The sequence below is a fragment of the Galeopterus variegatus genome, unplaced genomic scaffold, assembly GCF_000696425.1.
Source record: "Galeopterus variegatus unplaced genomic scaffold, G_variegatus-3.0.2 Scaffold1686, whole genome shotgun sequence".
Classification (NCBI taxonomy): Eukaryota; Metazoa; Chordata; class Mammalia; order Dermoptera; family Cynocephalidae; genus Galeopterus; species Galeopterus variegatus.
The window spans coordinates 196,750-214,822 of record NW_007727797.1 but is presented as its reverse complement, the minus strand read 5'-3'; the positions used below and the strand labels follow the sequence as shown (position 1 = coordinate 214,822).

General features: G+C 41.3%; 1 protein-coding gene across 1 annotated transcript in view; it reads right to left on the bottom strand.

Moving 5' to 3' along the window:
• LOC103595116 (spondin-1-like) overlaps positions 1 to 18,073 on the bottom strand; it is a 134,784-nt gene that overhangs the window by 111,744 nt on the left and 4,967 nt on the right. The window contains exon 2 of the mRNA XM_008578433.1: positions 4,010 to 4,116. Coding sequence (XP_008576655.1) covers positions 4,010 to 4,116 — 107 coding nt within the window. The remainder of the gene's footprint in view (positions 1 to 4,009; positions 4,117 to 18,073) is intronic.

Genomic DNA, 18,073 nt, shown 5'->3' with positions numbered 1-18,073 from the left:
CCTGGCACCTAGGAGGCACTCAGTAAATGTTTCTGAATAAATGAGTGACTCCAAAGATGACAGCTTTGGTATAGACACATTCATGCTAGAGTAGGAAGGGACAAGCATAGAGCCACATCTTCCAGGAGCAGGAAAAGTAAGATGGGGGCATTGGCTATGCTTCCTCTCCCTCTAACCTCTAAGCTAATGGCAACCTAAGCAGGGCACAAGGGCAGGGAAGGGGTGAGGAGACAAAGTTTGAGACAAAAAACTGGCCAGCATTTGAACCTTTGAGATGCTGGATCACTTTGACAAATTTACTAAACCCCCTGGAGACTCAGTTTCATCATATGAAAAATGGGGATAAAAATACTGACCTCATGAGGCTGCTGCAAGAATTAAGTAGGATAATGCATAGAAAGCACCTGGCACAGAGACCGCTGTCATAAAAAGTCATAGTAGACCCTCATTTTTCACTGGACATGTGTACATTGAAAGACAGCGTGCACGGTGGTTATAAGCAGAGACCTGGAGCTGGACTGCTGAGGTTTGAAACCCAGCTTTGTCACTCAGAGCCGGCTGGACTTAGGAAAGTCACTTAATTGTTCTGTGCCATAAGTTCCTCATCTGTGAGAAATAGGATAATAATAACGCTTACCTCATCGTGTTGCTCTGAGGATTGAATCAGTTAATTAATGTACACCGCTGGGAACAGTAGCTGGCACACAAGCACCGTGAGTGTTAGCTATCATTATTACTGTCTGCTAGGCATTATCATATCCTTATCACCCTGTGATCCTTCTAGGACTGGCGGAAACAATGAAAGGATAGACAGGAACAGACAGATGTGCTGACATGATGATGGAAGATGTTGAGTTGGATGGGCTGGTCGGTGTCTCACTGCAACAATGCTTCTCAAACCCGAGCATGGGCCGGACTCTCCCTGAAGGCTTGTTAGAACACAGTTCGTGGAGGCCCACGCCCAGAGTTTCTGATTCAGTAAGTCTGGGTGGGCGTGAGATTTGGCCTTTCTAACAAGTTCGCAGGTGGTGCTGATGTTGCTGGTCCAGAGACCACACTCTGAAAACCACTCTCATGAGATGAGAAAGGACGTCAGAAGCTCCAAGGGAAGGAAGAAAGAAGAACGCATAAAGAGCTAGGAGTTCTGAAAGTCTCAAACAGGACTGCATTATGGACACTAGCAGAAAGAGTCATTTGTTCATTCATTTGTTCAGTAAATACTGACTCACTACCCACGGTGAGCAGGGCCCTGTATTCACCAATCATTTTCAAAGACAAGGATTAAGCTGAGCAGAAACAACCGTGAATTGGAGAAGACTGTCAGTTTATTGAGTTAAACCAGAACAGCACTAAAGAAAGAAGCCATATCCCCATGAGGCCTGACTTTAAGCATCATCTTTTAAAATTGTGACGAAATATACATAAAATAAAATTTACCATTTTAATTTTTTTTTTTTTTTCTGTCTTTTTCGTGACCGGTAAGGGGATCGCAACCCTTGGCTTGGTGTCGTCTGCACCACGCTCAGCCAGTGAGTGCACCGGCCATTCCTATATAGGATCCAAACCCGCGGCGGGAGTGTCGCTGCGCTCCCAGTGCTGCACTCTCCCGAGTGTGCCACAGGATCGGCCCACCATTTTAATTGTTTTTAAGTGTGTGGTTCAGTGGCATTAAATACATTCACATTGCTGTGCAACCATCACCACCATGCATCTCCAGAACTTTTTCATCTTCCCAAACTGAAACTGCATACCCATTAAACAATAACTCCCTGTTTCTTTCACCCCACAACCCCTGGCAACCACCCTTCCACCTTCTGTCTCTGTGAATTTGACTATTCTAGGTACCTCATATAAATGAAACCACATGGTATTTGTCATTTTATGACTGGCTTATTTCACTTAGCATAATGTCTTCAAGGTTCATTTCACCCCACAACCCCTGGCAACCACCCTTCCACCTTCTGTCTCTGTGAATTTGACTATTCTAGGTACCTCATATAAATGAAATCACATGGTATTTGTCATTTTATGACTGGCTTATTTCACTTAGCATAATGTCTTCAAGGTTCATCTATGTTGTAGCATGTGTTAGAATCTCCTTCCTTTTAAAGGCCGAATAATATTGCATGGTTTATATATATGATGGAAACGGGTTGTTATTATCAATAGCATATTATTCGCAAAAGATGGAAACGGGTTGTTTCCATCTTTTGCGAATAATATGCTATTGATAATAACACTGTTATGAACATTGGTGTACAAATATCTGTTCCCATCCCTGCTTTCAATTCTTTGGGGTATATACCTTTAAGCACCATTATGAAGCAGACAAATTTTGTTTTGGTGAAGATTATGTTCACAGTCCCACCACCACCAAACACACTTTTCCCTTCCTAGAACTTCATTCCTCTTGCCACTCAGGTACCCAGCTCTCTCAGCTGCAGGAATCTGATAAATCTAGTAAATTATCACAAATTCAGAGGATTATATGTATTAAAATCTAGGCTGAAAGCATTCATGAATCTTCCCTTCCCTGTAATGGCAAACTTACACTGTCCAAACTTACTCTGTGCCAGGAGTATGTTCAGTATTACAGGGAAGTGATAGTCTCTGGAATCACACACCTCAGTGGAGGGACCTGGCCAATGCTACTTGCTAGCCATTAAGGCAAGTGATTTAATATCTCTAGTTTCAATTTCCTGGTCTGAAAATAGGATAATAGTTCCTCTGCACTAGGGATTGTTTTGAGAATTAAACAAAGATAAGGTAAGATGATTAAATTAAGATAAAGTAAAGCACTTAGCGTGGAGCCTGGTTTATTGTAAGTATCCAACAAATACTGGCAGTCATTAGTATTATTATTGGGTCACTCGTTTAGATACATGCCAAGAAGTTCCTTGCCATAGAAGGAGATTACAATGAGCATGGAATTAACAGTCTCACTGTTCCAGAAGCCTAGAATCCCAGACAATAGAAAAAAAATTTTTTTTAAATCACAGGATTCAAAATTATAATCTGGTCACAAGGGATGAAAAGATGCTTTTGGATGGGGAAGATCTTTTAGGACAGGGTCTTCTGTAGAATGCACAAATTGTACCAGAGTACCCAGCAGCAGAATACTTATGAGTGTAAGTATTCTTCCTGAGTTATTTTTTTCTTCTGAGTTTGCAAATGCCAGATAAAAATGAATTCCAGAACAATGGAAATCTGAGATGAGAAATGGTTACAGCGAATTTGGCCAGAGTTCCTCCTAAGATGGCCGCAGTCCTTTTGGGATATGTTCTGACAACTTTCCGGCCCCTTTTAAACCTCTGAAAGGGGATGATGTTCCCACCACTTCCCTTGGAAGAATATTGCATAGTGAAATATGACTCACTGTCAGGGCCCTTGCTTTGCGATTCCCTTTCTTCTCTTGACCCACTTTCGGCTTGATTTGCCCTTTTGTACAAAGTCAAATGAAGGCTCCCCTTCAGGAGGCTGCTCTGCAAGGGCTGACATTTAAAGACCATTACCACCTCTTAAACTCAGCCCTGTTCATTTAGCCAAGCAAAGCATGTTTAATTCTTTTAATCTTCCCTCATAAATCAATCTCTACATTCCCTTAATAGTCCTTCTCCCGTGCTTTGAACTCCCTCCAGGCTGGCGGTCCTGAGCTCTCGTTCCGTTTACACTTGAGAATTACCAGTCAATCACGAAATGCCTGTGCAGGAGCACCAGCTGGGCCCAGCCTGGGTTCTGAGTACTCTTGCCACGCCAGATGAAGGGCATTTTGAACCCAGAGGAGAGCACTGTGGCCTTCTGGGACAATGCAAGCTCTGCTTGGTGGCCAACCCTGCTGGGATAGGCTTGCAGCATTTGTTGCCTACTCTACAATGGGTCATTCAAATGAGCCTGGCCCACCTGGCCAACGGTCAAGGGAACTGCATGAGAAGCCACCTAAGACACACCTCTCTGGCTTCTACCCACCAGGGCAAGGAGGGCCACTGGATAAGCCCAGGTGAGGTCTTACCTGGAAGGTCCCAGCATGGTCCTCCTCCTTATCTCCCTCTCTGCTCTCTTTGAGGGCGATTAACGTGAATCCTCTGAAGTAGGAGGGAGGAGCAGCAGAAAGTGTCACTGTGGAGAGAGAAGAAAGCAGGTTACAAGCATAGGAATCAACTGTCTTCCATTTGTTAAATGGAATGGACCTGAGTTCTCCATCAGTTTCCCAGACCTGTGGGTCAGAGGAGCTGTGAACAATGGGAAAGGCTCGTCCACTGAGCGGAGAACTATCACCCTCTTCACCCAGCTTCCTCTTGCATTTCAGAACCTGTTAAATACCTGAGCTGCTATCTCCCTTGGGAATTCTTGGACCAACCAAGGTTGCAGTGAGCTCTCTCCCAGTAAGTACAATGTGATAAAGTTAGTCCCTGGTCAGAAATGCCAATCTTGACTGTTCTCTATGTTATACTTCCATTAGATTGGTCCTACGGGACTCTAGCTTTTCTCAGCACAAACTCCTATAGGATGCTCTTTGTTGGCAGAGGTTGCTGTGTGTTCTCCAAACACATTTTGTTTTTCTTGTGGAGACTCAGTCAGATCACACTCCCCAGCCTCCCTTGTAGTTAGGTCTGCTTGTGCCCACGTTCTGCTAGGAGAAGGCATGGAAGACATGATACGTGCCACTTTCAGTCTGGCCTGTGCAAACTTTTCCACATGATCCTCCACTCTCACCTTCTGACCTCTACCTGCTGAATGCAGGGGATCATCAGAGGACTCTGATGCCTCAGGAGGATGGTGGAGCTACAAGATAGAAGGAAATTAGATTTCTGAATAACCACACGGAGAATCACCCACTGACCAGAAACATCCATATTGTACTTTGCGTGAACCGGAAATAAACTTATGTTGTGGGAGGTCATTTTTACAGCAGCTGGAATTGTGACTCTGTTATACTCTTCCTTCCCACATCTACCCAGGGAACTATTTTTCCATTGAAATCTAGCTCAAGGGCCTTCTCAGCAAGGCGATGATGGTCATCCCTCTGATAGGATCTTTAATCTCGAGATGGAAATCTTTTATTGTAATTGTTTGTACTGAATTGCAATTCTCTGTGGACCTGCCTTCTCCACTGGACTGTGAGTTGTGATGGAGAGCAGCTGGGTTTTCATTCTTCTCTGTATCCTTAGCACCTGCATAGAGCCTGGCATCTAATAGATGTTCAATTCAAATATCTTGATATTGACCTAAGTTGGGATTTAAATCATTTTACTGCCTGCATTAAAGTGTTAAGATTCTGAACTTTAAATACAGAGTTATTGACTTACTAGACCTTCAAGGGATGTCAAGTATCCTGTAACCCAGCCCTCCAAATTCACAGAGATGTCGACAGACATACCCAAAGTCATAAAACCATCCAGAGCCTGACTTAGGGACACAACAGAGGACTCCCCCTCCCTAGTTTAACACTAACCATGGCTTCACAGACTGAATAAATTCATCGTGACATCGATCTTCCACAAGTATTAACTGATTATTAATTTTTTTAATTTTAAAAGCCAGTTCATTAAACATATAATATTTATGTGATTATGATAAGCAACTCCCTGTTGGGAGGAGCATTTAGTCCTCCAAATATCAGCGTAAGGTATGAATGGATTAATACATATAAAGTCCTTAAAAGCATGCCTTGGCATATAATGGTCACTTAATAAATATTAGCTCTCACTCTTATCAGTGATGAGATTATCACATTGCATTATGTTTTGTGATAGTCACCTAATAAATATTAGCTCTCACTCTTATCAGTGATGAGATTATCACATTGCATTATGTTTTGTGTTTATGTGTTTGTTTATACATTTGTAAGTCCTTCAATGGCAAGAACCACATCTGAGCTCATAACAATGATTAGCACAGAGCTGATGTGCAATTGATAGTGTTCATGGACTGGTAGACTCAGTACTGTTAAAGATGTCAGTTTTCCTCAAATTGATCTATAGACTTAGTGCAATCTAAATAAAAACCCTGGCATGTTTTTTATTATATTGACAAGCCAGTTCTAAAATTTATATGAAAATGCAAAGCACCAAGAATAGCCAAGACAATCTTGAGAAAAAAAAGTGTAAAACAGGAAGGCTTACACTACCAAATATCAAGACTAATGCAGCTACAGAAATTAAGCCAGTGGACTATAGCAAGAAAAATGAGCCAGTTGAACAGTTTAGGGTCCAGAAAAGTTCCACAAATATATGGAAACTTGATTTATGATATTTTAAATAAATGATGCTAAGACAACTGGATAGCTATATAGAAAAAGATGAATCTTGGCCCTTACCTTACATCATACACAAAATAAATTCCACATATATTGTAGAGTTAAATGTGAAAAGTAAAACAATAAAGTTTTTAGGAGATAGCATAGGATAAAATTTGAATGACCTTGGAGTAGAAAAGATTTATTAAATATGACATTAAAAAGCACTGACAATAAAGAAGATATATAAATGGGGTGATATCAAATTTTTGCTCATCAAAAGTCACCATTAAAGGTGAAAAAGCAAGTCACAGTGTGGAAGAAGATATCTCCTCATTAGTCAACAGGGAAATAAAAACTAAATCCACAATAAAATATAACTGCATATCCACAGATTGACTAAATTTAAAAGAATTAACAATATCAAGTGTCATTAAATGGAACTTTCACAAAAATGTTATGGAAGTGAAAATTAGCAATATTTGCTGGAAAAATTCTTCAGCAGTCTTTACTGAAGCTGAACATACATATACTCTATACCACATACAGCAATATCACTCATAAGTCAACAAAAATGCAGACATATACACACCAAAAGACATCTATAGGAATGTTCATAGTAACATTACAATCATGCGCTGCATAACAACATTTTGGTTGATGACAGACTGCATATATGCCAGGGGTCCCATAGGATTATAATGGCCATACCATATAGCCTAAATATGTAGTAGGCTATACTGTCTAGGTTTGTGTAAGTACACTTGGTGATGTTTGCACAATGACAAAATTGCTTAATGACGCATTTCTCAGAACATACTCCTATTGTTAAGCAATGCATGACTGTATTTGTAGTAGCACTAAACTGGAAATACTCAAATGTCCATCAGCAGTAGAACAGATATCTAAATTGTGGCATATGCATATAACAGAATGCATATGCCACATATAGTAATGAAAGTGAACAAATCACTGCTACACACAACATGGATAAATCTCACAAACATAATCCAAGGGAAGGAAGACAGGCACAAAGTAATACAAGTGGTATGATTAAGTCTGTATATATTTACATAAAGTTCAAAAACAGGCAAAGTAATCTATGATGATATAGGTCACTATAGTAGTCGCACGTGTGGGAAAGAGAGGGAATGCCATTTGGAAGGGGCACAAGGATGCTACTGGAGTGCTGGTCATGTTCTATGTTTTGATCTGGGTTCTGCTTACATGGGTATATTCAGCATGGGATAACTCACTAAGCTGTATGATTTGTGAACTTTTCCATATGTAAACTATATTTTGAAAAAAAGATTATTAAAATATGTTTCTGCATGGTCAATATCCATCCTTTTGTACATTTGTGCAGTGAATTTAAATGGCTAATCATAAACTCAGCTTCCAAGAATGCTGCATTCCTGTAGGTTCTAGAAAACTAACATTTTACTCTAGCTTATTTAACATGAGATCAAGGCTCTGGAAGCTGAACTCAGTGTGGAGTTTCAATCTATAATCATCACTGGTGATGATATTATTACATAGTATAATTTGAAGGAAGAGAGGAGACCCTATAAGGCTCTGGAAGCTGAACTCAGTGTGGAGTTTCAATCTGTAATCATCACTGGTGATGATATTATTACATAGTATAATTTGAAGGAAGAGAGGAGACCCTATTCCTTCAGAGAACCCCATTATACGACTTTCTCCCGAAAGGCACAAATGTGCAATGTGTTCTGAGTCCCAATGACGACTGAAGATGACTGCCTGGCAATAAATAACAGAATCTTCTCTCTAATGATTCCTCCCAAGTGCCTCTCAAGAGAGGCCATTAAGAGATCCAAGAAATTCAAGAAAAATGCTTACAAGAGATTTTTAAAAGAAAGAAAAAAAGGTCATTTGGAGCCACCCTGTGAGTGCATACAGGGAACTGGTTAAGAGCAAAGATTTAGGATTAGAATCCCAGAGCTGCTGTATTAATTATGTGAACTCTGGAGGTTACTTAACCTCTCTGTTTCCTCATTTTAAAAAGAGAGAGGTTTATGATATTGCTTTTCTTATAGGAATGTAGAGTGGATTAAATAAATATTTAGCACAATGCCTGGCACAAGCAAAGGGTTCAAGAATTGTAAGGAAGATGATGATGGTGGTGGTGGTGATGGTGAAGTTGGGGATGAAGAAGATAATAACGAACACGATGACTGTGATGATGAAGATCACGATGCTCAGCAAGCTGATTAACCAATGATGAGTTTCAAAGAGCTGGTCTTCAGGGACAATGATCGAACCTCCAAAGAAAAACTCTGGTAGAGGCCATTGAAGGACCACTGGGAAGACTGTAATGGAGATAATCATCATTGGGGATGATCCTCACAGGACCAGGTTATGGGAAGATTTGGGTAAATCTTTATAGTGAGCTGAGTCTTCTTGCATCCCATCACATCCAAGACCGAGTGCCCTGTGAGGACCTCTCTGCCCCTCCCACCCCTACAAAATGACACCTCTTTACTCTTCTTGAATACCCTTCACCCTATTTTAATTAAACATGTATTTGTGAAATTATTTGTTAAATGCCCATCTTCCCTAATAACCTGTAAGCTCCATAAGAGCAGAGACCAATTCTGTCTTGAGCTCCACTGCATCTTTAGCAGATAGCACACCTCTTAACACATAATAAATGCCCAATAAATACTTGTTGAATGAATGGATGAAAAAAGGTTCATTTGTCTTCAATGCATAGTTTGCTCCTTCCTGCTCTGGTCCCTCCTCCAAAGTTCCCAAGGGTTACCTTGCATAATACACCAACCTCCAACATCCTTTTGTTTACTGAGCATTTACTCTGTGCCTGCCCAGTGCTATATCCCTGGAGACACAGAGAAAAGACATGGCCTCTGCCCTGTATATGCACGCAGTCTAATAGCTGGGAGAAAACAATACATTAACAGATTTTTTAAATAACGTGTGATGGGCATTATGGAGGTATGAACAATGTGTTCTGGGATCCCAGAGGAGGAACATCTAACCTGGAGAGTTAAAGAAGCCTTTAAGGAGGAAGTAACATTTGAGCTGCAAGTTGATTGAGGAATAGGAGTTTGTCCAGGGCACAAGAAGGGCAACAGCGTCCCAGGTAGAGGGGAAGGTATGATGGATCAGATTTGGTCCTGGAAACCAGACTAATCCCATATTTTAAATTGCATGTTGGAAAGGAGGGTGTGATGAGAGGCTAGGTAAGAAGAGCAAGCAGGGATAGATGGTCAAAGGCCTTCGATGCCTCGCTAAGAAGTGTGGCTACCACCCTGGAGACACAGAAGAGTTTGAGCTAGGGAATATCATACTCAGCTTTATGGTTTAGGAAGATCAGGTTAGAAGTTGTGTGATTAGCTCTGCTCTAAAAGCCATCTCAGTTTCAAGGACCTCTCTGGTCTGCCTTGTTTGTATGAAGATTGATATTTCACACTGGAGCCTGACCTCAAATTACCACTCAGGGCAGGGTTCTCCCCATCTTTGAGTACACTTGCCAGATAAAAACTCCAGCCACACCTAATTCCCAAATAATTTTCTGGGTCCTTCAAATGTTGATGTGTCAACCATCTAACAGAAACAGTGTGTGACTGTTACCCAATTCATATTCTATGCCTGTTACCCTCACTGTATCTTGTCCAGTCCCATAACCCTTCCCACTCCGCACCCCAGCCTCAGTGAGAAGATTCTGAATCAGGTCATAGCTCCATTATATAGTCAACCCCTGCCATCTACCTGCTGGGTGTTATTGAGGTGCCCCAGTCTTCACACCACGCACCTCAGTCGTAACAGACTTCAGCTTCTGCCTTAACTTATAACCTGGGGTTACAGAGACTGCTAGAGCATTAAGTGAGACACAGTGATCCCCTCCCCACTCTGCACAACTTCCAGAGCTCTAGGGAGCTGCAACTCACCTGCCAGGACCAGGCAGAAGACTTGCATGTGATGGGCTGGCAGACAGGAAGGCAGAGCTAATAATGCCAACGTGAGCAAGTGTGTGGGTGGGGTCGGGCTATGCTGTTCCCCTGGATGGCCTTCGTCAGCCGATGCTCTCGGTATTCCCAGGCAGAGCTGCAATACCTCCCAGTCCAAATTAAACATGATGCATATTTAAAATTGTAAGGGACATTTTTCTGTAATAGATGTAGCTAACAGACCTGTGTTCAAGTTTCTCTCTGTTTATTATGTGTAACTTTGGGCAAGTTATTTAACCTCTCTTTGTCTCACTTTCCTTACCTGTAAACCAGCAGTAATGGTATTTACCTCATGTGGTCATTATGACGATTAATGAAGTTATAATAATAAGTACATAAAAATGTTGTCTAAATCAATAAAACATATGTTAAAATAAACCATCCTCCTCTATGAAATAAAGATCATAATTGTCATCTCATAGGTTTGTCATGAGGATTAAAGAAGATAATGTATGTGAAGCACATTGCAGCAGCTCAATAAAAGTTCTTTCTTTTTCCCATGCATTACCTCATCATGGGATCGCTTGGAGCCAGATGAACAGGTCCTGAGCTGAGCAATATGTGGACAGAAAGAGCAATAATGGGAAAGATGCTCCTGGGGAATTGGAGATACGTCAACCAAGAGAATGTAGCTGGGAATATGGATGAGGGCAGGAAGCTCCAGGGAACCCCCACCACTTCCCCTACTCTGACCATGTGATCATTGGGGCTGCCAATAACAATCCCCTCTCCTTCCTGAAATATCAAATAACAAAAGTGACTGTGACTCAGATCTAGTCTATCTCCACACTCCACTCCCCTGAGCATGTGACCCAAGCTGACTAATCAGAATCCTTCCCTGGGATGTTCCACCTTGGAGTTAGAGGGAAGGGGCCTTTCTTTTGGTCACAGAACCAGCTAAGAGGCTTTTTACTTAAGCATGTTGGCAGCTATTCTCTGTGCCAGTTGGAGAAAGTTTATCTGTAGTAAGAAAACATGAGGACAACACACTGAAACACAGCCAAGAGACAAAGGATGGAAGGAGCAAGACAGAGAAGGTGGAAGAGAGGGATGGAAAGGATAGAGAGGAAAGGCGAGAGAGAGAGAGAGAGAGAGAGAAAGAGAGAGAGAGAGAGAGACCTAATGACCCCCTAGATCATCTGAGTCCCTAGATCCATTCATACCTAAAGCCAAATCCACCTCTGGACTTCCCAACTGTGGGAATAAATGCATTCTCTTTTTTGTTTTGTTAGTTTGGCTTTGTTCTTGTCACTTGCAATGGCAAGAGTCATGACTAATTTTGAAGCAAAAAAAGGAAGTAATTCTGCCTAGACTAAAAGACTCATCAGCAAGCTAAGGAAACAGTATTCATGACTAAACTGAGGATGACCAGGGGGCCAACCACTGGTATGTAAATGTCATCGGGATGACAGCAGATTAGTTGATGTCAAAACTATTTAACTAGATTTCAGATTTAGGGAAAGACTCTAAGGAATGTCAGAGGGCTCTGCCCTGAGCTCTGACCTCCTCGACATTCTTGTCAACTTCTTTGATAAAGACTTATAATATCTGCTTATCAAAACTGGGGATAACACAAAATTAGATTACGTGGCTAAGTCACTCAGTGACAGAATCCAGATTTATGAATGGTTGAAGGCTACAGGGATGAACTCAAACATGCTGGATTAAGTCTAATGGGGAATTATGTCAAATCTATATTTAAGGACCAGCTCCACCAGTCTCGGTTAAGGAGGGCAGAAAAATCAAAAGAATTCCAGTTGGCTGCAAGCTCAGCGCGATTCCAGATACAACACAGCTGCCAAAATAACAAACACAGAACCTGGCAAACTTAACACAAACGCAGTGTCTGGGACAGGAAGATAATCATTCTGCCATGTTCTGCCCCATAAGAGCACATCTGGAGTACAAAGTACAAGGGACCAACAAATGATATCCTATAAAGAATGGTTGAAGAAAAAGGGCATTTTAGCCAGAAGAGAAGCCATAATAGCTATTTATCCACAAACATCTCAAAGACTAACATATGGCCTAGGGGAGACCTTATTTTGCTTGACTCCAAAGGACAGAAGCTGGGCAGATGTGTGGAAGTTGTATGGGAGGCAGACTTTGGCACAGATAGTATGACTGGGTCAGCCCTGGCTCAGGCTTTGTCAATCTGTGAGTGTGGTCACCTAAGGGAAGCTCATGGTTTTCCCCTCCCTATCACCTTACAGCAGGGGAATGCTGCAATCCTTGCGGGGTTTGAGGACATTCCACTGGCCATGGTATTGGTGTCCCACAGTAACAGGATAGTGAAGTGACCGGGTGCCAAAGAATGTGTAGCATGGGAAGCTGGGGCTAGGACTGGGACATGTGGTGACAGGGAGACATGCTCATAGAAAAGGGACCACCATTTGACCACTTCTCTTTGTGTCTCACCATCTTGCTTTAAAAGAGAAAAAGAAAAAAAGAACATAGATTCCTGGAATCCAGTCCTTTGTTAGAGTAGAGGCTAGGAAGCTTTTTTTTTTTTTTTTTTAGCTCTCTTCTAGTGATTCTGATGCATAGCCAGGTTTGGAAACTATCACAAATGACCCCACAAAGTGCTAGTTCCAGACAAAGCCACTTTAATAATTGGTGTAGGTTTGACAGATCAACAATCCCCTATGACCTACTTCTCCATATACTGACAATTTCTGAACTTGGCAGCCTTTGCCCTTTGCCCTTTGGCCTGCTGTTGCTCTGCTTTGCACCTCTGCACCATCAATATTTGAGCTTTCTACCGTGCACACCACTGCTCTCTCTTCCATCCCAACAGCTTTCATCCTCAACCTCCAGCCAGTGTCCCAGGGCACTGGGCATCCTTTCTCTCTGCTGCCACTACCTGGAGCTCCTTGCCTGTTGTCTACCATCCCTTGGTGCTCACCTTTCTCTGTAGCTGAGAGAGAAATGCTTTCCCCTTCTTCAATCCAGCTCTCTTAGAGAGATCTCACATCAGGATCTTGGGGTTTAAATGATACATTAATTTTTAAACAAATAATAATTTAGTGCCTGCTATATCCAGGCCCTGTTCTGGGTGCCAGAAATAAAATGGCAAATAAGAAAAAGTCCTTGCTATTATAAAGCTTGTGTTTTAGCTGGAGGAGGAGATGCTAAATAAGATAATTTCAGAGAGTGTTTAAGGGCTATGAAGAAAATAAAATCAAGCAAAAGTGGTGGGAAGCATAAATTGGTGGTCAGAGAAGCCTCTTTAAAGAGGTAAGTTAAAAGATGATTATTAAAAGGCATGGAGTCAGCCATACAAAGGTTTGGGGACAAGCATTCTGGGCATGGAGAACAGCAAGTACAAAGGCCCTAGGGTGGGAATGAGCTGGGTGTATTTGGAAATGCAAAGGGCAGTGTTTCGGCCTCCAGCAGGAAGAGGGGAAGGAGGAGCAGCAGCAGCAGGAGCAACAGAAGAGCCTCCCGCAGCACCTGGAATCACTGCTCAGGCCTCCTGTCCCACTTCTCAGCCTGCCCACCTTCCCGCACACCCATCCCACACATGGCGATTTGTACTTGGAACCCATCCCCGCCCTTCCCCTCTCTCACCCAGTCCATGAGATGTATTTTTTTGTTTATTTTTTTAATTTTTATTGAATCAAAATTGATTATATATTTTGGGGGTTCAACATAGAGATATGTTGATCAAATCAATATTACTTGCATATATATTATTACAAATCATAATTACTCTTTATGCCCCTTGTCCCATCTCTCCCCCTCCCCCTCCCTGCCCCTCTCCCCTCTAATTACCCTAGATTTCTTCTCTCCTTCTGAAACAGTAATGGGTACTCTGTTGATTTGTTGCCTAGATGCTCTGTCCCCCCAGTGCTGAGAGGTGTGATTAGGTCCTCCAATACTATCGTAGAGCAGATGCTTTTTCTGTCACTCTGAGGTGGGCTTTATGGAGAGAGACATACTCTTCTTTTCTTATCTCTGCTGGTGACTCTCCTTCTGTCAATGCACTCCTGTGGCTGATGGACCATCTGCGTGGTGGTTGTGGCTTATAGCCGCTTTTACGGCAGCCATGGTTGTTGTGGTGGCTGTGGGGGGCCACTCACATGGAGGTGATGTTTTTGGCATGCTCCTTGGTACTGGCGGTATACCTGGTTGTGGGGAGTGTCTAGTCCCCGGCTCCATACCTTGGGTCCCTGGAAGGGCCCCAAGGCACTGGCACAGTATGCCTGGTTGTGGGAGGGGGGTCCAGTCCCCTTATCCATGCCTCAGTTCCCTGGGTGAGCCCCAAGGCACTGGTGCAGTGGGCCTGGTTGTGGGAAGCGGGTCCAGTCTATTCCATAAGACATATTTGTAAATATCTAAACTTCAGCTGTAGACAGAGTTCAAGTTATTTCCCATGGGTCTCCTGGGCCTCAGGCAAATCAGTAGATGTGGCTAGGCCCCTATGTACATTTCCCTGAACTCTTCATGGCAGTTTTGAATATTCTGTGAAAGTTAAAAGCCCTGTCTATGTAGAGCTTGTGAAGGTCTTCTGGCAGTGTCACCTAACTTCTTGCCCAGTTATTGCTCTGCTTCACATGGGGTGATGGAGATGCAAAAAGGATTAATCAAAGCCCATTTCTTCTGAGCAGTGAGACACCCCAAAGAGGTTAATTTCATGGAACCCTCAAGAGAGAGGTATTCCTCCTGTGGGAAATTAACCCTGAATGGGGGTTCTGTCTCAGTATTTATTCTCCAGGCCAGAAAGTTACAGAAAAAGAACATAGGTAGAATCAAGGCTAAGTATAGTTTAACAATAAAAGCTGGTAACATCAGTGAAATAACAAAGTGACATTCCATAATGCAATTTGCAAAAGGTTTAAGTCGATCCACCTACAAAAGCTTGTTCTCAAATACTGTGTTTCCCTACAGCAGTTTCCTCAGTATTTTTACATAACAATAAGGCAACTTTTTAAACATATCAATCAGTAGGTTAACCTGCTCCAAGGGCATCTGTCCTATGTGTTTCCCTACAGCAGTTTCCTCAGTATTTTTACATAATAATAAGGCAACTTTTTAAACATATCAATCAGTAGGTTAACCTGCTCCAAGGGCATCTGTCCTTGAGCCAGCAACTTTGCTGTGTTGCAATTCTATATCCACAACAGAGACTTTAGGCTAAGGAAATTTTCCTGTCTTTTGCAAGGTTAACATTTCTATATGCAATTTTAAAAAGTTAGGTTAAACCTGAAACTACAGAGCTTTGGAAACTTGTCCTTGTGAAATACATTTGCTTTATAAATGTTAGTGTATTCCACACCCAGTCCTAGCTAAGCCTCAACTCCAGTCCTCTCCAAACATCCAGTAAAAATGGGACATCATACGCCAGCAAGATCTGGCCAACATCACAAAAAGCTTTTATGAGACAGTGAGCTTTTTGATACCATAGGTGTGCCAGGAGAAATGCAATTGGTATAATCAAACACAACTACACACTGTTGGAGAAAAAAAAGACAGGGGAGAGAGAGAGGAAGTAATACTTTTAGTGACTTGGGCTGCTTGCCACTCCATTCAATGCATGTATATGCCTGGGTGAACATGAGATGAAACGCCGTTCCCTCACTGCATTATACCATGAGGATTTCATAATTGTATGTCAGGGTTTAGGGAGGAGCAGACCAATGGTTTTATCTGCTACTCAGCTGAAGAAACATCAGTCTCTTTCAATGCAGAGGAAAAATAGAAGTGCCAGGCTTATTGAGAAATGCCAATTCATTTCTATTCCCTGCTAACAGAAATATCTGGAAGGGTGCATACATATGGCTAGATTGAAGCTGGTATCTTTATTATACTTTATGTACAATTTCACAGGATTTTTAAGGAATAATCTTGACTTATGTGATTTTTACTTTCTGTGGTGTCTCTTGAATCTAACTCTCAAGTAAGAAGGGACTCTACTGTACTCAAGTTAGTTCTTTCATTTCCATTCTGAATGCACACCCCAGCGAGCTTTTTTTTCTCTTCCCACACTACCCTCCTTGCTTTCTTGCTTTATTCATTTCTTCCTTCATTCCTTTCTTTCTTTGTTGCTTCTTCCTTTATTGAGGGAGGGAGTGGGACAGAATAGGACAGAATGGGACACCCTCACAGACACACACAAGCATGCACACACACAAACACACACACACGTTCTCATACACACATGAACACCCCTTCCTCTGTTAATTCACTTAGCAGGAATATCAGAGCATACATTTTTAAGGAGACCCACCTAGATGACTTTCACTGAGTGAGAGAACAGTAAATATTGTGTTTTTACATGACTATGCATTAAACATGTGATAAGACAGCTAATCATCCCCCCATATCTATTTTCCCCTTCATCCTTTTGGAATATAAATCCCTCCCCCAAGTTTTAGCCAGGCATGTGGCTGCCTAGCTAAATGCTAATATTTTCCAGCCTCCCTTGCAGCTAGGTGTGGCCACATGACTAAATTTTTACCAATGGAGTGCATTTGGAACTGCTGGGTACAGTTTCTGAGTCACATCATTAAAACAAAGCTGCTTGTCCTCTATTTTCTCTCCTCCCCACCCCACATGCTAACTGGCACTCAGATATGGTGGTGGTGAGGAGGCTGTAACCATGCCAATGACAATAACACCATAGGATAGTGCTGTCCAAAAGAAATAAGCTCAAGCCAGGTGAAATTAGTTTTATTTGTTAATAGAAATAAAAGTAAAACATGTAAAATAATTTTAACAATATATTTTACTCAATATATGATGGCACTTCAAAAAGTTCATGGAAAAATACAATTCAAAGATGATATGAATCTTTCCATGAATTTTTTGAAGTAACCTTGTACAATCATCATTTCAACATGTGATCAATATAAAAATTATTAATAAGTTCATCTTTTTAAATACTAATTCTTAGACAACCATTGTGCATTTTACTCTTAGAGCACATCTCAATTCAGACTAGCTACATTTCAAGTACTTAGTGGCCCCCTGTGGCTAGTCACTGCTTATTGGACAGCAGAGTGCTCAAAGGTGGCAAGCAACACTACAGAAGGAACCTGGTTCCTGGACGACCTTGTGGAGCCAAGCTTCCCATCACGTCAGACCTCCCATTTACCTCTTGTTTAAAACACTGTATTTTGGGAACTCATTGTTAACATGAGCTTAGCCTGTACTGTGACAATAAGACATGGTAAGCTTTTCTTTTCCCCACAGAAATTGATGTTGACCTACATCTGACATTCTGTAAAACAAGCAAATGAAGAGTGGATAGTGAAAGTTCTTGATATATTGGTGCATGTTTGTGAACATATCAGCAATTACAGTCTGTTACTCCATTTGAAAGAGTCAGCTGTAATGGAACAACTTACCTTTGTATGGGGAAGTACTCATGTTTTAAATCTTGAAAAATTCCAATTTGATATGCTTTTATTTTTGTATGTTTTAATTTTTTTTTCATTTCCTGAAACTCAGAGCAATAAATAATCTCCACAATCATTAAGCCTTAGATATGTATGCAACTTTTAATTTTTACCATCAATTTGAACTAAATACTTATTAAAAGGGGTAAGGGTTAAAAAAATAAAATTACATAGTAAAAAAAGAGGGAAATGGTGCAAGAAAAGGAGAGAGGTGGGAGGGGTGACAGATTAATAATTATCTAATTATAATAATTATAATATGATGATGACCAATACTTAATTTTTTAAAACATTATATAAGAAATAGCTTATTTAAAAGATCTTTACCAGCTTAAATTTCTCAGATCCTGTGTATGTTCTTTTCAAACATAATTTTATATTCCTGGTCATTTAACATCTGCAGGTAAAAAAAAAACAACAATCAGAGTTTTTTTTTTTTTTTTTTTTTT